This window comes from Desarmillaria tabescens (genome assembly GCF_030435595.1).
Source record: "Desarmillaria tabescens strain CCBAS 213 chromosome Unknown EV420scaffold_89, whole genome shotgun sequence".
NCBI lineage: Eukaryota > Fungi > Basidiomycota > Agaricomycetes > Agaricales > Physalacriaceae > Desarmillaria > Desarmillaria tabescens.
In genome coordinates, this window is record NW_026848388.1 from 34,546 (window position 1) to 55,192 (window position 20,647).

The window sequence follows — 20,647 nt, forward strand, 5'->3', positions numbered from 1 at the left end:
ACCAATGTGTTCGACTTCATTGCGAAGGAGAAGCGGCTGAGTTGATACCATAGAAGAGTCCCTATGAAGGTCACGATGATTCTAGAATGACAACATATTATCTGTATGCAGAATGATATTTATCGGATTTGATCGTACAGGGTCGTGAATTAGAATACAAGGAAGGAATATACAGACATCAACATACTGAGAGCATCGCATATAGTGACTCGAAAAGTCTGTGCAAGATAACAACAATAACAACAAAAAACAGCGAAAGCAGGTCGAAATCAAGCGAGAACATTAATAATCTTGAACATCTTCTGGCATTCCATCTCTTCTACGGCTCTCGAATTCCCAAAGTTCCTCCTGGACTCCCCGGGAGGAAAATATTGCGATCGTCCGAAATCTATGAGACGGAAGCGTCGATCTTCTTTCTTCCGGAAGATTGGCCAATCAGTCATGTCGCCGTGCTGCATGAGGATGTTCCTTGGGAAGAACGAATTGTGCAGCCACCCCTCGCAATGCATGCGGAAGAGCAAAGAAGCGCATTCGTGTCTGAAACGGATACTGTTAGCCCGGATGTCCCAGAAGGAAGAAACAAACGTACCGGTCATCCAGGTCCAGCTCGTCGACGTTGACAGGTGCGCCGCAATCTTCCAGGAGCATAATTGGACTGAGGTATTCCCCCTCTTTCGCTTCACCCTCCTCCGGAACATAATAGCCGTAAAACTGGGGTACGACCGCAAGCGCAGGCGTAGGATCGTGAAGGGGATCAATAACATTATACCCGCTCCAGTGCTGGAAGAAATGCTCGGGGAATTTTTGGTAGTTCCTCGCCTCGCGTTCGAGATGGCCGTCGTTCTGAACAGAAAGTTTGGCTCCGACGCTGACTTTGAACGTTGTCGGGGCTTGGTTACGTATCTCTTCGTGCTGGCAGAAATTCCCGGGAGTTGTCCACTTGACGTCAACAAGGACCCGACGGGAGGGACCTTCATAACACGTACGGGAATCTTGACCGCCCTCAGTGATGATGGTCTTCCGTGGTTCACCCGTGCCATCGACAATCTCCAGTTCCTCGCCAGGCCTCATCCTTTCCTCGATCCACATCTTTCCCTGCCTCCCGTGCTTCGTAGCGATAGCTATCATCAGGTCCTCGATCTGCATATCAAGAGGCTGCGTCTCGTCGATCTTGGCTTCGGGTTCTTCCTCTCTGAGCTTTTTGAAGAGCGCCTCCTGGATGCATGTTTCGCAGAGGGACGGTTTCATTACCAGGCTGCATGGAATCTCCCACGCGACACGATAGACATACGAGTGGTGGCCTTCGCCAAGGTGGTCGTGAGAATTGATGTACAGGTGAGCTTCGGAAGTAGAAAGAGGTGTAGGTGGGGCGCGGGGGAACACTGCGAAAGTCGCTTCAATGACTGGACCCTCCTTCACTTTGCCAGTCCTTATTTCCTCGGAAGCGGTGGTATAAATGCGAGCTTCCCTGGGTTTGTCTTTAGCAGCCGCAGTGAGCCTTGCTCGTTCCTTGGTAATGGCGTCCTGAGTCTCCTGGGTGAGATGAAGCTTGTAGGTGCGGGGAATAGAGCGTTCTTCCGCGGGTCGACAGTTATCAGGATGTACGTGCAGAGTATCGTCCGGATCATGAACGATTAATTTCTCGGGAAGTAAATGAAGTGGAAGATGGTTTTGGAATTGAACGTAGCGCTGGGGCGGAAATTCTGCCTCCTTCCTAGGAAAAACTTATGAGTTTACTTACAAGAGGGAGATCTTCTAACGTACGATTTTAAACTTTTCATCGAACCCTTTTTGTATGAAAGGTGGTCGATGGTCATCATCCCTGAGTATCAGTGCCATATCACATGGGAATAGCTCCTCAGGTTCCGCCTCCTGCTCAGCCCAGGCGATCTCGTCTTTCGCATGCTCAAGCTCTCCAATCTCTTTCATCCATGCACAGAGCTTGCTCCCAGTAGAGATCGTCGATAGATATGGACAATCTGGCATACGCATCGTGCGGAAAAAATCCAGTACAGTGGCACCCCACAAAGGCTGGTTATTGCCTGCGAATTTACCGGGAGGTGTCGATTTCATGACGGGGCCCTTGGGATCTCGAGGCCAGTCTCGAAGAATGGCACGCTTCCGGACATTCTGAATAGCTGAGCTTGGAGCTTTGGGAAGGTCCTTCTGCTCCGAGTCCTTCTGTTTCTGTCGACTATTGTGATCCTTCACAATTGCTTCTGCAAATTTTGCCTTTGAGAACATGCCTCGAAAACCGGTTTCGAGATCATCAGCGAACATTACGGGCAAGTACCATAGAGCAATGGTAAGAGTGAACAGAGGCAAGGAAGTGGCGAGCACTGCAAATCCAATGGTAGGGAGTACGGATATGTGAATGGAACAATGGTAGAGTGGGTGGCAACTCACGAAACTTCGAAAAGGGGGTCGAAAACGCGAACTGTCACAAGCATTGTCGGGATCACGTGTATTCCGTCACCAATAGCAACGTGTCACGAATCTAATACGAGACCACGAAAGATTGTGCTATAAGAGTCAAGACGGTATATAGGCGAAACTGCACTTCGAATCCCAGATTTACTGTTGTTCCCAAGAACGATCTTAACCCGAATCAAGGCACAACTCAACTCCGTCCTTAAACTGATGTCTGAGAAGAGGCTTCAGTTTTCAGGCATTCTGTATCGGAAGACTGTCCTACTCACTCGTGATTTTGGGTCACCAAAGTACTTTCGACCGTTCTTCTGCAAGTCATAAGACGGGAACGCAAAACGTCAGCGCAGAATCAGATTTGGCATGAATACAATGTCATCGCAAAACACTGCCAAGCATCAGCGGTAAAGAATGGCAGAAATCCAGAAAGTCAATTTGTGTATTAAGAGTATCACACGTCCGCTTCTTTACTTTACTTCTCGGCATGGATAGCGAACGAAGAAGGAAGGAGATCCAACAGAAGGCTGAAGAAATTCTACCGCGCCACCATTTCAGACTCGGATCCCAACAGGGTCTGGAAAATAGCGAATGAATTGGGATCTTCGAAGGATTGGCAATGATCACATAAGTGTTGTCGTGAGCACGCCTCCTCACAGCGATCAGTGGAAACAGGATGATGGAGATGAACCAGGTCGTTGAGAAGTGTTCGAGATGGATGTAACTGCACTGGCAGCCTGGCGGCGTATGGCCTACGCGCTGTGCATCTGGTAAGGCACCGAATATCGCCAAGGAGGAAAGTGAAAAGGCCCCAAAATGCGGCAGATCATCCAATACATCAGTGTTAGCAGAATCTCTGAGGACGCTGTTTATAGTCAATGGATGATGCACAATGGGGAGTACTATTGAGCTAGTTCCTGTATTCCATGCCAGCGGTTCGGGTGTCGCGGGTTTAGAAGTGCGAAGTTCTCAAATGAACAAGAAATCTTCCGGCACGTTGTGCGGAGAGGTGAGAATCCGGTTTAATGAGGAAGCTAGCCAATCGGGTGCAATTGGCGTCGGGAAGACGGCTGCGCTAAATCGGCATGTCGATAAGCGTAGAGTAGGGACCGAGAATAAGGAACTCTTGGCACTGCTTTCAGGTGTACATATACCTTGACCCTTCTGTCTGGATGAAAACAGTAAATTGTGGCAGGGAGGGAAAAGAGGAAGCCTAAGAATATCAAGGCACTGATGATAGCGTCAAGGGGTTAGGTTTCGAATTCAAGGGTTCAAATCAAACTTCATCGATATCTGTGAAGATGTATGTTTCATTAATAAAGCGTGATGCAGCATGGATAGCTAAAGACCCACAAGGCTTACTGAAACCAAAAGATCCGAACATCTGAAAGCATATTTAAAGCCGATTCCTGAGCTTGGTCCAACTGAACAGCTGCCGTGATTCGCAGTTGCACTCACAAGCGCCTCGGTTCGTTCCTGATTCAAGGGCAAGAACATTAAGATGTCGTGCGTACAAACCGGAAGATCTGGTGGCTGAGATTCGATGTTAAAAAGGCGCAACAGTCGCGTAGGATATCAGGCGACATGCGAGATTTCTTCGCGGAAGCACGGACGTAACACATTCTTAGTCGAAGGGAAGTTGCCATAGTTGTCGACCGAGACAAAATCGAGACCTACGAAGCCTAGCAACGCGAGGCACCATGCCGTCTATGCGAAGAGACGCCACCCCCGATGAGCGGCGTGGAAAACTATATTGAAGTCCGATATAACATCAATACAAACTGCAACCAGTGGAAAGAACACACCTCTGTCAAAGTTCCATCCTGACATCGTGGGCCACGGAGAGGCCTATGGCAGGCGACTGATTCGAACCAGTCATGATACGAGGAGAACAAGTGAATTAGAGATAAAATCTTTTGGACTACAGAAAATACATACGTCATTCCTTCAACGATAAAGCCGACAGATCTCCCTGTTCAGTGTTCAAGATGTCTAAACAGAAGCCCGTGTGTTATCCACAAGTTGTCGACGAATTTTCGCCAGTTCTTGCCCCGAAATAGCTGCTTACTACGAGTGAGCTAGTCATGGCTGGTCGGTTACTCAGATGAGCGCGCCGCGTTAAATTAATTCCTTCGCATTCTGAGTCAGGACGATGATGCCCTACGTCTAGCCGTGGACAGAAAGCCGGGGCCGGAAAGAGGTATGGACGAAATCAAGTGGTACAAGAAGATTGTACAGACCTGACCGCTTGATCCTCGTGGAAAGCATGACAATGAGAATCGCATTTTGGCCAAGTTGCTGAGATATCAGATCGTCGCTTCACGCTTAGTCGACAATGACGACGATTCGTCCTGTGGATCATAATCAGGGCACGAAGGGATCATGCGGCAAGACATACAAATTGTGGTGATACAGAGGAAGATCTTCAGAGTTCGGCTAGGATGAATATCGTCATTGCTACGGTCTATGACATAAAGACGAACATAGCTTAGATGATATGTGAAAGGAAAGCGGTCTCAGGGATATTCGGTGAGAGTCCGCGGGAGATCCGACAAGAAGCAAGGAAAAAAAGCTCGGTCATAGTAGTGGAGTCAGCGGGTCGTGTATAGCAATGAGGATAATGAGATGCGGCGCCCATCACTTGGACTGCTTGACTATCCCGCCAGCCAGCGTCCCTAAACCAGCGCCACTTGAGACGACAAAAGATCTCGCCTTGTCCAGAAGCCCTGTTGTCGAAGAGGCCGCAGCACGCAGAGTCTTGGATGCTAGACACACCAACGAGCTCAAAGCCCGCCCAACCATACGAGATCTTTCTTCTCCTGGGAGATATAGCTGCGAATTGTCGGCGAGGAACAGTCACCGTGATTGGCCCCAATCATGGTTCAAGTCGGCTAATGCTGCCAGACTGTGGAGCTGATGACAGTGCTAAGGGAATGCCCGAGAGACAGCGTCCCGAAAATGGTGATACGGCGGTGCTGCGCTGCCGCAGAGCGCGTACCATGTGGCTTGTCTTATCACGAGTCTTGTCCTTTTCTATACGGCCACGAATTTGCTTGCCGCATGCTCCTCCAACTGTGGTAAACTGCATGATCAGTTTTACAGAATTTGTGGATGATCGACCTTTCGCGGGACACAAAAAAAACACTTCGATAAAAATGAGGAACTACTGCCATTGTAAGCGTCTCTGGAAACGATGGTCAGTGTCGTGCCCGGTAACGTGCAAGTAGCTCACCTGTACCAATGAAATGCACCATAAATAATGGACAATTGCCGAGATATCATCATACACGCTTTCCGGTGTGAAAACGGCCGTGGTTATGAATTCAGCACGAAGAAAAATCGAGGCAAAGAAGCTGTCTTCTTCTAGACAGATGTCGTGGAAGATACGCGCGACCAAAAATAGTCGCCAGGACGCTCTGGAAAGTTCATCGGCCATGCAGACTAGCTGCTCGAGCTCCATCAAGGTAACATGGCGAACGGGAGTCTGCGACGGCACAGGCCGAAATGCTTAACCTCAATATGAAAGCGAGGTTTCCTGGTCAACGTAAAATGTGAGCAGGAATCATGAAATGATACAGAGAAATGCTAACAAATGGGGACTAGCAGATGCGGCAGGCCGCTACAGTTCATCTAGGGGCAATGTGAATCTCCTTATGTCTGCAGACCGCTTCCCTACCAACGGACATCATGGAGTTGAGCATTCTGGGCAATTGCATAGCGTCGATATCCCAAGTCTGGTCTGTATTCTTCCACGATGCGTCGCAGGACTGTCGTGGATCAAGCCGAAGAACGAACGGTCCCAGGATTTTCGAAGGTAGTGAAGGCCTGCGGAACTGGCTCATTTGGTTCGGTTTGAGAGAACAAGACCAAGACTGTGGGCTTCTATTTGCATCGATACATGACTGTTTACATTCTCAAATGAATACCCCATTGTCGGTTGTTATAATCGCAAGCTGAGAAGGTCATCAATATCCTGCCAAAAACAAAGAAGTGTATTGACCCATGGAACTGTTACCGATATTATATTGTTCCTTGAGGATAGTCGTCGCCACGTCTGCGAAACGTGGCGAGCTTTCTTTTGAGAAGCGACCGGATGCAGTGAAGGACCGTCGCTCCATGATGAGCTCTGCGCCGACTTGCGCTATCGATACTACTTCGTCACGAATGTCCAGGAGGTTGCCAAAACATCGATCATCACTAATGTGACGGCATTGTGAGCAAGAAGTTGTACATCGTTATTTATGACTCACTATGCGATTCCCCAAGCACATTAAGAAACAGTTCATTGCGTAGCACTACCGTTATCACATTGGCAAATGACTGGTGGTCGTTGGAAATGAGAAAATGGCGGCGGCAGATGCTCAGCATCATACTGACAATCGAGTCAGGTCATTGGTGCATGAATGCGACATGCATCTGATTCCGTGGCTTCGTAAAGGCAGCGCTTGTTCAATGGTGTTTCGTGATGGGGAGAACACTTCATCCGCAAGGAAGTTTCATGAAAAATGGAGTAGTGACCCGCCCTTTACAAGCGAAATGAGAAGTTTTACTGGCGTTTACATCTTCTGTCGAACGAGGTAATACTCGTGAAGAGCAGAACACGCGTCCCGTATGTTTTGCAGAGCGTTCAATACGCTGTGCGAGTTCCACCGGCACAATCCATTGCCATTGATGAGATTTTCAGAAGACAGTGTTTGGAGTGGGAACGGACGGAACTCCTCGCGTTTTCTTTCTAAGCGAAAGAAGAACACACATCCCCTGCTGTGTTTAGGGTTAATGATCACGCCTATCACCGGAATCGTCTCGTCAAGCTCAAACAGGAGACGATTCGTCTACACTTTCCCCAGTCTTCCGTACGAAATTTATCCACGACGGCGGGAAACGAGGCTTAGCTCCAATTCCATCCTTCCCCTCCTGTCATCTCGAAGCGAGTCCAACAGAAGTCTCTCGTATATGTTAAGATCCTGCCGCCTCGAGGCGATGTCCAAGACGCGACTGACGCCTTGTCGTCTTAAGCGACATATCGTCTGACTCATGAGTTCGGAGGAGCTTGGAAACGAAGACAGTAGTTCGTTGACGCCCGCTCTACCTGCGTGCTCTCGGAGACAAGATACCGGTACACGAGAAATGGGAGTTTGGTTCTGTGGGGCGCTCAGTAAAGCGTATGACCGAGGAGCATCAACGTGGACAGCATAGTGCAAATAAAGGTCGGAGACTCCGAAACTACGGTTGCTTGGCGAGTACTGTTTTTGTATCGTTGCGGTGCTGATGGACTGTGCCAGAGTAATCTGATGCGATACTGCAAACTGGGGACAGAACGACCGAAGGCGGCCAGAGAACTGGGGAAATCTACAAGAAAGGATTTAGTCAACATTATTTTCAGTAATTATTCAACAGGCTCACCTTATTAGAGAAGCGAGCATGGGGGTTGCTGTTATAAACCCTGGCCTTCACCGGCGGAAGAATGGTTGAATGATGAACCATCTCCCTGGTTGTAACTAGAAAGTAGCGGGAATGAATATGGGCCCCGCGAGAGATAAAGCCACGAACCAATACACGCCAAACATGAGCGCTTCATGGCCATCTTGAAGAAAATGAGGACATTATCATGATCATTCCAGAGGTCCAAAGTAGGGTAAACGGAATCGGTGCAGTGATCCCTGACGAGGCAGGCGCCGAGGGTAAACAAAATGATTCTAGTCGTTGAACACGACAACCTTCTGCGAGGAACGTCTCGATACTCTCAAAGAAGACATCTAGATACGCCTGTAAGAATACTCGTCACATCAAGGCTGGAGTATATGCGCCTGTACATCGCTGTGAGCCCAGGAGAGCCCGAGGAATAGTGACTAGTCACACATACATAGTACCACTCTCCAATCATTCTGGGCTGAGCTCAGCGTGCACCACGACGGTACTGGTTCACCGCAGTGTATTGACCTCAAGGACCTCCGACTTACGGTGGCTGGCCGCAGCACCGATTTCGTATGAATGTGGCACCGATGAACAGTGTCTAAAGATGCTCTGATACGACGTTGCGATCTGGAGACACAATTGCGGAATGCGGAAAACATTGAGCCAAAGCCTGCAAAGAAGGAGTCAGTTGACATGACTTCTAGCAGATGTTCGATTGGCTCACTTCATGAGAGAAGCAAGCATGACAGGGCTACCGGTATGAACCCCTGGGTTTCACTGGCGGAAGAACGAACTGTCGCCTCGGGTGTAACCAGTGGAAATCTATAGCGGGAATGAATATTGGTTCAGTAAGTGGTGAAGCTTGAAACCAAGTACCGATTGACACCAGACAACCGTCTCGATGGATAAATGGCGCTAGTCTTTGGTACGACAATTCTTTTCCGACAAACGCCTCAACGCTCTCAAGGAATACACCTAGACACGCCCGGAAGCATAATCGTTACTTCAAGAGCTGGAATCTCTCATCCTGCATCCGTGCATCCCTGTGAGCACGAGAGAGCTTGACAAATGGTCACACATACCTAGTATACTGTATTACTTTCCAACATTTTGAGCTGAGCCCTGCGTACACGCGACGGTAACGGCAGTATATTGATTATTGACCTCAAGGGTCTCTTCCTTAGCGGTAATCGGCTGCACCTGAGGTAAGCGAAACGAAGACATGAATAACGGTGAGTACGCACAGTGTACTCTGCTGTCTCAAGAATGCAATACACTTGCTGATTTTTTGTTTCTGTTGGTACCAGATATCCAATCACGCTACACCGGCCATCTGTACGAAGTCAAGATCGAGAGAGACGCGTTTGAAATGCCTTTTCATTGAGCTCGATGACCGGAGAAGAAATGTCTTCCAAGTTCCAGGAAATAGAGTAGTTAATCGGAGTAACTGCCATAGACATGCTAAGATATATCCAAGCTGGAGAATTTCGAGAGGCTTAGCATTCGTCCTTTTTTGCGTATTTTAAGAGGTTTGTTCAAATCGCATTCGGCCCCAGTCGCAATTTGAATAAAAGGGCATTTTTCTGAATCCTGCAGTGTATTGGCCCGGTGCTGTATTCTTTGCGAAAGTGAGCGAGACAAGTATAGAAGGAAACAATAAGATACCCAGGATACAATCCCGTATGGCGAGGGTATAGAGAGGACACTGGGAAGAAGAGTGTAGAAGACAAGTCGCGAGTCAGAGGGTTAGGGTTACAACGGTCACGCGATGAATTGGAAATTACGCCTTCCTCACGGACCGGAATAGCCAGTGCCGAAGGTGCCGGTACCACAATTCAAGGTCCGCATCCGTACGGGCCTATCGGCATCATAGTTGACGTTCATCACCGTCATCAGAATCTAGCCAACGACGAACTGTAGGTGCACTAATCTCGTCATTCTTGTTGTAGATTCACTCAATCCTAGGCAATTTGTAGAAACTATATATCAGGTGTATTTCTATGGCAGCAGTGGGCGAAGTAGCATGCATGAGCTATGTTTTACCTCAAATATGCTACGGAGACATAGTGATTGAATGATTGAATGGAAGGTGTTATGTGAGTAATTCTTCCTTGTTTCGACGCGTTTACATATTCAACTAGGTCAAAGTCAATCTGACCATCACCGGGTGCAGTTGGGAAGTTTTCACCATTCAGGATCCTGTGCAAGCGAGAACCAGGCCTACTAGGGCTAAGGAACGGAACGAGACTACGATAATTTCGGGGAGTGAGTGCCAAATGATGCAGCGTAGTACTTTGACCAGGATGATAATTCAGGTCAGTGCATTTTTCTTGATCATCTATACATCCTGACAGGTATTCTAGTGCGAGGAGAAGCGCCCAGTAGTGACGCTTGAGAGGGAATATCGATAATGATAGAATAATACGATGGTGGAATGTTAGACGGAAAAAATGCCAGCAGTACGTAACTTTCAATTGTGATGAAGTTAACGCTCATCTGTCTGTCCAACAAGGTAGTCCTGTACCCCTTCCCACGCTTTTCACGAATACTGGTTCTCTTCTTCCGCAACTGACGGCTTGCTTGTTCTCTCTGCCATCAATGCGGAACGGCGCTTCCCGCCTGCGCCCCTTCAGCAAGTGCCGGCTCCACCACTCCGCCCAGCAGCACTTTATTTTCGTCTCCATACATGGACGCGTCGCTGGGCGTACTGAACAGCACTTCGTGATCATCCCCGGCCGATTCCCAGCGCCCCACCCTAACCTTCAGCTTTTGGATCTTCAATACCAACAGAGTGGTAAGGATAAGCATACCGATGGCGAAGAATACTGCCACGGTAGCGAGACTGCGCGCAACGGGGTCATGGCACTGTATGATGGTCGGCTGCACATATGCTCCTGGGTTTGGACGAGTGGTTGCCATCGGTAGGGGGGAGACGCTTGGCATGTCAAGAGTTTTTTCAATGGTGGTAGCAGCCTGTGTGATCATCGCAACAGGGGAAACGCTCTGAGAGAATGCTGCGCTCATATTGCAGTGGGGTAAAGTGAGTGTGGGTGCTGTTCTGAAGTCCTTAAATTCTGATGGTGGCGTTTTTGTAGTTTGATCAAACCGGTGCAAGCGGTCCGTTTTACCAAGTATATCATTCCGCACCTGGGCGCCTCCCGGTGCCTCTTTTTGATACAATTCAGATATTTTCTGCTTTTGTCGCGCTTGGCTCACGTTCTCCATCCCATATTGGCCCGGTATCCGCAAGCGGCGGAGAATCAAATCCATTCCAGTCCCAACAAACGGAAGTCTTCTCACTGGCCTCGAACAAAGATACAGCGTCTTTCTTTCATGCTCACGAATTCTTCCCTGCTTCGGGTCTCAACAACCAATTCTACCCACCCACGAAAAGGTAACGCTTGTCATGCAATTGACGAAGCACTTGTTTTAACATGTTTCAGAACCAACATCTCCCCATTCATCAGCATGCCTGACTTCTTGGTCCGCGGGTACCTATCTACGCTCTAGATTTTCACCAGCAAGATCTTCCCGAAAAAATTTCTATTTGTGTAGGTCGAAGGCCAAGCTTTCTTGGGTCAAATTGTCGTTGTCGTTGAATTGGGATATCTCCTTCTGCTTCTTTCAATGGTACCAACTGTTTACCACAGCGAGATAGTTTGTATCAGCAGGTGTTGTTGCATCCTCAAGTACTTCCCGCATCTTTATTTCTCTAGCGGCAGGCTAACAGGTCCTTAGATAGGGTAAACTCTTCAGCACGTATTCGTCTGGCGCTAACAAGATCAAAATGACAAGATTTGGATGACGTGGTGTTGCGATTGCAATACCAACTTTGCACGACTCTCATTTTATCGGATTAGGCTGTCATCATGCTCGCCCCTCCGGGGTAGCGCTGTGTGACTGGGCGCTTGGCGCACTGGTGATTCATGATATACAGGGAAAGCAGACCAATGTCTGTACGGGAAAGACGCGGAGGCCTTTTGACTACCTCACGTTGGATGAAGTGAATAGCAGTAAAAACCTGGAGGGATGCCGACGTACCCCTTCCAGAGAGGACAGACAACCCTAACCCTAGTTTTCTTAGGGTTAAGGGTCGCCCACTCTCAACGTCGTCATCGCCCTTTCATGGGCTAGCATTCACGCAAAAATCACATCAGTGTCGGTAAGTCCTTTGCCTTTTTCTGTCTATCGTAGCTGATGCATGCTTATAGGGCATATGATCGAAGTCTTCAGCTGAACGGATATCCCAGCCCTACCACCCCCACCGTCCATTGTACGCAACACGCCGAGTCTCATAACCTGCATCTTTCTCTTCGCACAAGTCCCTACCGCTGAACCACTTCTCTCTGCATACTTCGGTGTCTTTTCAGAGGCACGTCGTCTTGGTCTTCGAGGAGCGGCAATGTGCAGTGGGGATGCCTAGAGCATGCCATAGAACATTCGCGATGGGAACCGATGCCTCACCTCTTAGCTGTAGAGACAGCGGATGCATAGCAGCCGTTGACGGAAGAGGCGGATTCGTCGTTGTGTCGTTCATGCTACCATTATAATCAACAACTCGGACGCTCGCCAGGCGCTATGGCGGGTCGAATACCATCATCGTCCCTCCACCGTTCGGTCGTAACGGTGAATGTACGACTTCCGGTGTATCACTTTCTGTTTGAGATCGCAGGGGGACATGACGATAGCAGAGTTGAAGAAGAACAGGTAGCAGGAGATCGCGTGATCTGCTGTTGTGTAGGCTTCGTATGCAACGCATCAGGGCAGCGAACAGTGACAGCTGTGCGTCTTCACAGACAGGAACAATGAGAGATCCCTTCCGATCGACGTGGTTGCCAGTGTTAGATGCAATTTAGGCACACACTGCGTTGTCATCTCCGCCACCATCGTCTTCGCGTGGTGGTGAGTTCTCCTCTTATCCATGACGGAATAAAAGGCTTACAGACGAACAGAAGATTTGGTTGGCTGGAATGATAAGGAGTGGGAGGCGCTGAAGCATGGTTCGAGGGAGAGTAGCGAAGGCCTGGGGAAGGACGGGGTTTGTATATCTTCTCTCCTAACGTTGAATGTCAACCTTATCTTACGTTTCTCAGGGTTAGGGTCTTGTGAATCAAGCTTGGTCGGAAGCGCATACATATGCCCTTCAAGAAGCTCCTGCCTGCAATTCTGCGAAGGATCATGTCCGCTCGTTCGTGTCAGCCGTCATCGGTGGGCAGTTCTGCTACATGCTATGCCTCGCAGTTGTATATACAAATGTGCTGTTGTTCAGCATCCCAAAATGCTCTTCAGAACGGTGCGCTAGGGAGGACAAGATGTCGTTTTGAACCCCCCGAGTCGCCAGGGTTCAGCGAACCGTACGCAATATCTCATGGAGGAAAAATGTATTTTATCTGTCAATTCAAGATTTCAAGTTGTCGATGTACAGCTGCGCTGACTCAAACCCAATACTCTCCATGAAAAGTCTCAGGTGGTGATGACCAAATCAGGGAATTTCAAATGTCGCCTCACGTCCATTTACGGACGACTTTCTCGTTTGCTTTCGACCACAACCATCTCACTCTCTGTCCTCTCTACACCATGGTCAATCTTTCTGAACTCGTAGTGGACTTTGAGGTGAATCCGCATGATGAGTGTCCTGAAGTACTGCAGACCATCAGCATGGAGGTCGTGCAGCCTGGCAACTCAGGCGGTCGGATAGCTTCTCTGGACGGGTTCATCATCTCTCGAGGACGCTGTGGCGATGGTTTTCACTCAATTCTGGACGAAGAAAGTGATGAGCTGCACCGGTTCTCTGTAGCTCTGTTCGATAAGTACGGCAAGGTCAAGTCTCACATTGTCTCAGAGGGATTTCGGAGTGGTACTCGCTGCTGGGGGAGGGAACTCAATGTTGGAAAGATTATTTATGTGGTCGATGTTACCGTGCACAAGGTGAGAGACTTTCAAGATCTTTTGATAGGTATTCACTGAGAACTTGTGCAGGATCGACGACAAGGAATTGGATCGTTCGTCCTTCAGAAGCTATTCGAGTCTGAGTACGTGCAAGACGAAGACATCGTCATATCCTGGCCGGTATCGAGAGATGCTTCGAATGACATCCTGGTTGCCTTTTTCCGTAAAGTAAGTTTTCAAATTACATCTTTCGCATAGCATATATGCTGATAATATTGCAGAACGGCTTTCGCCGGATTGGACGTACAAATTTCTTAGGCTACTCTCCCAATCCAAACCACCCATCTCATCGTATTCTACCCGGGAACGACGTCGAGTCTTTGGAAGACAAGTTTCCAGAAAGCCCCTCTATCCCTTCCAACGAACTGATAGCCCGCGGACTCGATGTCATTAATGAGGAGCGCTGGAAGAAGTATCCTCTCCACTATGCTATCGTCAACAAAGACATGCCCGATATCACTACGGTCATTCAGTCTTTCTACGACAAGGATCCTGCAAGTATTCACGTACCAGATGACCGAGGTTTTCTCCCCGTTTTCGTTGCTGCGCGTGCACAAAATGTTCACGCTCTCAACAAGCTCATCGAACTCGGCGTCGCTGAAGACCTGAACAATACCAACAATGCCGAAGGAGTCACTCCCCTAGAGAGCGTGCTGGATAGCATGCAATCAACCCGCGAATTCTGCGAGGCCATGCTCGGCACGTGGCCGGGTAATTCGGAAAAGGACATCAAAATCGTTCGCATACTGAAGACGGCGATGGAACTTCCTGAAGATAGTGATGGTCAGCTTCCGTTTGGCTGCACATGTGGACAGTGCTCCGGCGGCTGGCTCTCTCCTCGGATGCGATTTGCTTTGCAAGGTAGGATCAAGGGATATTTTCCAAGTTGATCGAAAACTGATATCTACCTCTAGTTCAGGCTGCCTTCTATATGGACACTCTACCGATGGACCTAAGCAGCTTCACGCGTGGCGAAGCGCTTGACGCCTCAGAAGAAATGATCGGATGCGGGACGACGGCTTATCTTCCACCGGCGCTTCAAAGAAACATGTTCAAGTCCTTCTACAGGGGGTTCACGACCATATTCGAGGTCATCTATAAGATCCTAAAGAACGACTCTCAAATTCCGAAGCTCCAGGATATTGAACGCGACGCGGTATTTGAGTGGGGTACTTCGTTTTACTTTTCCAAAGGTGGGAGGGTGGAGTATGCTCTGGATGCTGTCACAGCTATTGCAAAGGAGCAGTCAAACTTGGGTGACGGGACGTTCTATGAAACGTTTGGTGGGGATGAGGGCTTTGTTCGGCTTCCCGAGTGTGTGAATGATGAAGAGTTTGAGATGGTGAGAGTGATGCTAGGATTGGATCCGAGGAAGTGTTGGGGTCCGTTCTATTTGGACTAGGTCTCAATGTTTAACCTGTATAGTAGTGTCGATTGTAATTGCTAGCACAAGTATGCCCTCGGTTGGTGCGGATTGGGGATTGGTGGACTAGATTTAATGAGAGGAGTGATGGTTGTGGGTGTTTTCTTTTCAGGTCAATGTTTCCATGGTAGACTGACTATGCGCCTTAGCTGTCTGTTCCTGTATGCTCAGGTGCCGGTGTATGCCTTTGCGGAGAGAATGGCAGATTTGATCATCGTATTCCAATTCAGCTTAGTTTCACGCTTCCTTTGCTCTGATGCTCTTAACAAGCGTTTTCAGCATCATTATCATCAAGATCAATTTCTCTTCAACGACCTCTTTTGCTTCATCCTTTCTTACGCCTTCTAGGCGTTGAGATTGGGTGACTATGACGGTCAACATTGACCTTTTATTTGCTATAACTACCCAGTTAAGGCGATAGCCGCGTATCTGGGTGGCGCTTAACTGAGTACGCTCTTTCCATCCCTGAGACTCTCTGAGAGCCACGGCCGCAACACTGAGTTCAGAAATTCTATGCCCTAGAACGAAGGATGATCCACTGAACCCACGAGATCTTCCCTGTGTTGTTACACATAATTGCGAAAGGCTACGATTGGATGAAAGCTTTTCAACAGCCCTGCTTTCGAAACCACATTCGCCGACCGATATTAATATCATGAGAGAATCAACAGCACTTCAAGCCTGGATTCAATGCTACTGGGCCTCGTGACCAGCTCGCTTCGCACGTGGCTACACTATTTCACCTTCGCAAAAGTGAAATAGTGTAGCCACGTGCGAAGCGAGCTGGTCAGTGGTCGCATTTACAGCATTGATGTGTCATTACTTCTATGCCAGCGTCATTCTCTGGCCTCTGATTGGCTGGACTTCTCATTAGCTGGTGCGTCGTATATATTATCGTCGAACGGACTCTCGTTGAGGCCCATGTTCTAAGAACTTTGGGCGGTGCAGCTTACCCAAGGTATCTCGGAGCAAGTACTACTTAAGAGAAATGATGTTGAACACAACCCTTCCCATTTTCAATGGCTCGCTTCAAGTTGGAAGATTTTGATATTCAAATCCTTTTGTTTCTTGCCTCCATTCTCAACCAGAGCACAGTAATCTCCGTATTTCTTCTTCTCACCCTTGTGGTCCGCATCCTCGTATGGCCTTTGTTGCCACCCTTGATGCCGACCGCACGTCTTGTGGAGCTCAAATCAGTACTGAAGACGATCTACCCACTACTCGAAATGCAAAGCCCGTTATCTAATAATTCACGTATCCACCTTAATGAGTAACTATCCTAGCTTGGCTTTGTGGCGCTGACATTCACCCGATGATCAGGTTCGAGCGGGAGGTCCTTGCATTGTTAAGGGTGCGCTTGAATGTACAACGGCGATTAATTCTCGGCGGGTACTCCTGGAAGGAATATTTTCTTGATATGTGGAATATCTGGCATGGGGCTCAAGCCTGTCGAAAAAGGATCGATGTGTTTCGGGTTGAATTGGAGGTGAGGGTTCTAAAATTCCTGGATCGATTACTGGGCTGGATGACGATTATTGAGTCAGATCGGTATTGTAGAAGACTGGGAGGTTAGGCATGAGGATATTCTGCGCCATTATGGAATGAATGAGGTAACGAGGTCAACCACAGTTTCCCTACAATTCCGTGATCCCTACCGTGCCGTGTAACACTACCTGTCTACATACCAATATTTATTATTGACCATGGAGGCTGACCGGTTTATGAAATCCTTGCGTCGTAAACAACTGTTTCTGAAAGGGCATAGATAGATTACACACGAAGATAATCTGGAATAGCATGCAAGACTTGACAAAAAATAGGGCATTTCGAGAGCAATGCTAGTGCACTAGATGTGCTATGTTTGTTGTTGGGGAAAGGGAGACGACTTCTTTCTTAACAATGTCACATGAACTTGAAATAAGCCAGGCAGATATATGCTAGCACAGAGTCAAGCTTAAATTCGGGGGTGAGGATAAGACAGGGAAATGTACCAATGAAATGAACATGAAGTAAACAAACGAACTAGATGCGAACAAAAGATTAAGAAACGAGTCGCAACCCAGACTCGTACTGAACACACACTCTTGGACTGCTCGAAAGGGCTGAACTTCCAGTGTGCGGTGTACTACGAGTTCGAGCTCTAAAGAGGGGGATTGTGGAGCAAATTCCACGTCGGTGAAATAAAATACAGCTTCTAATGATATGAAGGAGTGGGATGAACCGAGTTGGTACTCGCAAAACAGCTTGAGCGTCTGACTGTACATATTCTCCCTAAAAATTTCCCCCAGTAATCTGGCCATGACGTGAGGAATACTAAAGATAGATGGAAGGAAGTAAGCACCCACACGAGAGTAGGGATGCGCACCGTACCGTATACGGTATACGGCCATAAGGCCATTGTCCCAGACGGTCACGGAACTATCCGTATACTGTGCCGTATGGTCAGTTTCAATGCCTTGTCGGCATCGGTACGGGTACCTTACGGCCGTCTACGGTCGTTGACGACCGTGCACCTGAGTATGGAATTAATTTGCTCATAAAGAAATCAGTCAGATGCCTTTAAGACTGCCAAAAACTGTACAACACATCTGAGTTTAACCTAGTCTTGTAATCAACTATGCCGCGTTGAGCAGGACTAGACATGCCCAAGACCTAAAGGAAAGTCACACTTATTGTCTTGAATGTGTACGAAATTTTGATAAGACAGCTAAAAGAATGAAGTTAGTAAAGCCACGGAATTGAATGATGACTATTTTGTGTCATAAATTTACCCTAAAAAGACTCTTAGCTGAATCAAAAGCAAGATTAAAAAATAAGCCGTATTACGACGTTGTACGGCCGTCTGTAAGAGCTCTCGACGGTAACGGAACAGCCGTACACCGTGCCGTACAAATGGTCAATGTGGTCCTTTCGGCTTCGGTCCGTATAACGGTTACCGAAAACCGTACAATACGGCGACGGCGCGTATCCCCACACGAGAGGGCTGATTTAGAGAAACTTTGAATCTCGCGGACGAGCTAGTTAATTTGAGGTGAACCTGTAAGCTTAGCTTGAACTAGATAGTGTATGTAGGGTGGTAAAAGTGCGAGTGGTCTCTGACAATGGATATGCGATTGAATATATGTGTATGATGGAGTTCAGGTATCCCGGCTAATTCCGGCCTGCAAAGAAACTCGCCCAAACCCTAACCCCAGTTTTCTTTCTGCCACTTAGCTTGCGGTATTTCATTAACTTATGCTCGCTGTCTCTTCCCTAGGGCCCTCATTTTATTCTCTCCTTTGCCTTGAATGGTAAATCCTTCGTTTCCCCACGATTCTAGTAATTCAAGCTTGCCAGTGAGTCCTTGCTCTTTGCTACCACCACCATTGTTGCCTATTCTCCAGCTTCGCTCTGTCTACGCCTACAGCAGCATATGAAACAACACATACCTCTTGCTAAAATATACCACTGTGATACGGTGCTGAATGATTGATTGAACAGATAGCAGCGCCGCCGCAACTGGTAGGCTGTGAGCAATTCTTTCTCGTTTCGACATATTTACAATATCTCATCATTCAATAAGATCACTTGCCACGGTGAAATGCTCGCCATACGGGATTCGATGTGCGCGGTAACCTTGACCAAGGCTAATAAATGGGACTGGGCTTACGGGGAACCTATGTCAAGAATCATGGGAAATAACAACTTAGGTCAGGCATTTTTCTTGGGCATGTACGTATCTGACAAGGTTTTTAGTGCAAGAACAAGTGCCCAGTGTGGACATTTGGGACGGAATATCGATAATGAAGAAGTCGGTAGATATGCAGGTATGCAACTTCCAATAAGTACTGTGGTGAAATCAGCGCTCATGTCTATCCGGTATGACAGCACCGTACCATAGCGCATGCTATGTCCGCAAGCCGGTTTCTTTCTCTCTCAGCCGATAGCTTCAATTTCAAAGCATCGTCCTCCTGAACGTTACTCCCCGCCTGCACCTCTTCAGCAAGTGCCGGTCCACCACACCACCTAGCAGCGCTTTATTATCATCCTCATACATAGCCACGTCGTTAGGTGATCCCAATGGTACCTCGTGGTCATCCCCCGCCATTTCCCAGCGCGTCACCTGAGCCTTCAGCTTTTGGATCCTCGATACCTCTACCAGTAGGACGATAATGACAAGTAAATCAACGACTACGGTGGGGAGACTACGCGCAACGCGGTCGTAGTATTTTACGATTGGTCGGCCGCGCATATTCCCCTGTGTTTGGACGAATAGTCGCCATTGGTAGAGGGAGATGAAACATGGTGGTCCTAACCCTCGGTGAGAGGAAATCGTATGGGGAAATACTGCGGCCATGTCGTAGTAGAGCAAAGTGAATAGTGGGCGTTGTTATGAAATACTCGAGTTCTAATGGCCGCGATTGTGTAGCGAGCTCGAGTTGCCTTCCGGATGCGCTCTGAGATGCCCGTTCTTATGATGTACAAGGTCGAGGGCGAACTACCGAAAGCATCATCGCGTATGTAATGTCGGTGGATGTGGACTGGGATATCAGGATCTGATGCTGTCCAATACCGAGGCGAGACGAGTGTTGCGTAAGTACTTCTTGTCTGAGTCTTCTTTTGCGGCAAGCTAATGAGTATCCAGAATCTTCAGTACGCCCTAAAACGACACGATTAAAACGACATTGTCCTGCGATTGAAATAATGAAACTCCTCTTACTGTGTTAGGCCGTCGTTATGCTCTCTCCTCGGGATGGCTGCGATGCAGCAGGCCGCTTTATACTGTGGTGACTGATGGTCGGGGGACGAAGACCAATGCTTGCATAGCTGACACGTAAAAACCTTTTCCCTGTCTCACGCTGGACGAAGTGCATCGCAACTGCACAACAAGAACTCGTCGGCAATAGGCGTGTTTAGGCATGCCAGCAATGTTGGGACCGCCGACGTCCAATCGGGTGCTTGGAGATGCAACCCTAACCCTTCTTTTCCTCGAGTTAAGGGTCGTCCGATTCACCGGCCGAACAATACTACTCTCGACAAGCTAGGATTCAAACACGAAATCACGTCAGCTTCAGCTCTTCCAAAGGTAGCCCTTCGTCTTTGTCGGTAGACCTCGGCTGATACATGTTGTAGGGTGTAGTGTCGAATGCTCAGCTAAATACGTAAATATCCCGACCACAGCGCCAATCAGTTCTCGAGCGTTACTTTCATTTGCATGGTGTACCATGAACCACGTTCCTTCCCAAATACACCAGGCTCTCGTTCTTCACCTGCCCACTTGCGCATTCCTGCTTTTCGAGGAAGAGTAGTGTCCTCAACAGAACACGCCATGGAAGCAAGCAACGGAAGAGACGGGTTGGTTTCCGCCCTCATAACCAAGAAGTCGTACATCTGTCAAACTCTGGGCGAAGTCGAAAGTCGAGCTCTGTCATCACCTCGATCGTAACAGTGGATGTA

At 48.3% G+C, this 20,647-nt stretch overlaps 4 protein-coding genes across 4 annotated transcripts; 2 read left to right on the forward strand and 2 right to left on the reverse strand.

Annotated features, from left to right (window-relative positions):
• Nucleotides 1-269: 269 nt before the first annotated feature.
• On the reverse strand, nucleotides 270-2,280 carry EV420DRAFT_1651082 (uncharacterized protein; the record flags this gene model as incomplete). The annotated part of the gene is made up of 3 exons (XM_060478518.1): nucleotides 270-537; nucleotides 590-1,710; nucleotides 1,765-2,280. 3 exons carry the CDS (start codon nucleotides 2,278-2,280, stop codon nucleotides 270-272), a joined length of 1,905 nt encoding a protein of 634 aa, XP_060323173.1.
• An 8,154-nt stretch (nucleotides 2,281-10,434) lies between these two features.
• EV420DRAFT_1769536 (uncharacterized protein) lies at nucleotides 10,435-10,898 on the reverse strand (the record flags this gene model as incomplete). The annotated part of the gene is made up of 1 exon (XM_060481032.1): nucleotides 10,435-10,898. Exon 1 carries the CDS (start codon nucleotides 10,861-10,863, stop codon nucleotides 10,435-10,437), a length of 429 nt encoding a protein of 142 aa, XP_060323174.1. The 5' UTR covers nucleotides 10,864-10,898.
• A 2,518-nt stretch (nucleotides 10,899-13,416) lies between these two features.
• Nucleotides 13,417-15,190, forward strand: EV420DRAFT_1279725 (ankyrin repeat family protein; the record flags this gene model as incomplete). Its single annotated transcript, XM_060468157.1, has 4 exons — nucleotides 13,417-13,767; nucleotides 13,819-13,956; nucleotides 14,010-14,649; nucleotides 14,703-15,190. The coding sequence occupies 4 exons, from the start codon at nucleotides 13,417-13,419 to the stop codon at nucleotides 15,188-15,190; spliced, it is 1,617 nt and encodes a 538-aa protein (XP_060323175.1).
• An 818-nt stretch (nucleotides 15,191-16,008) lies between these two features.
• Nucleotides 16,009-16,946, forward strand: EV420DRAFT_1178244 (uncharacterized protein). Its single transcript, XM_060466211.1, has 4 exons — nucleotides 16,009-16,088; nucleotides 16,143-16,481; nucleotides 16,532-16,697; nucleotides 16,756-16,946. Exons 2-4 carry the CDS (start codon nucleotides 16,231-16,233, stop codon nucleotides 16,876-16,878), a joined length of 540 nt encoding a protein of 179 aa, XP_060323176.1. The 5' UTR covers nucleotides 16,009-16,088; nucleotides 16,143-16,230; the 3' UTR covers nucleotides 16,879-16,946.
• Nucleotides 16,947-20,647: the final 3,701 nt, after the last annotated feature.

Bases quoted from the DNA above. Each gene is read 5' to 3' on its own strand.
- EV420DRAFT_1178244 (XM_060466211.1), top strand. From the start codon at position 16,231: ATGGCTCGCTTCAAGTTGGAAGATTTTGATATTCAAATCCTTTTGTTT. The intron at 16,482-16,531 runs GTAACTATCCTA...CCCGATGATCAG, and splicing joins TCACGTATCCACCTTAATGA to GTTCGAGCGGGAGGTCCTTG. The intron at 16,698-16,755 runs GTGAGGGTTCTA...TTATTGAGTCAG, and splicing joins TGTTTCGGGTTGAATTGGAG to ATCGGTATTGTAGAAGACTG.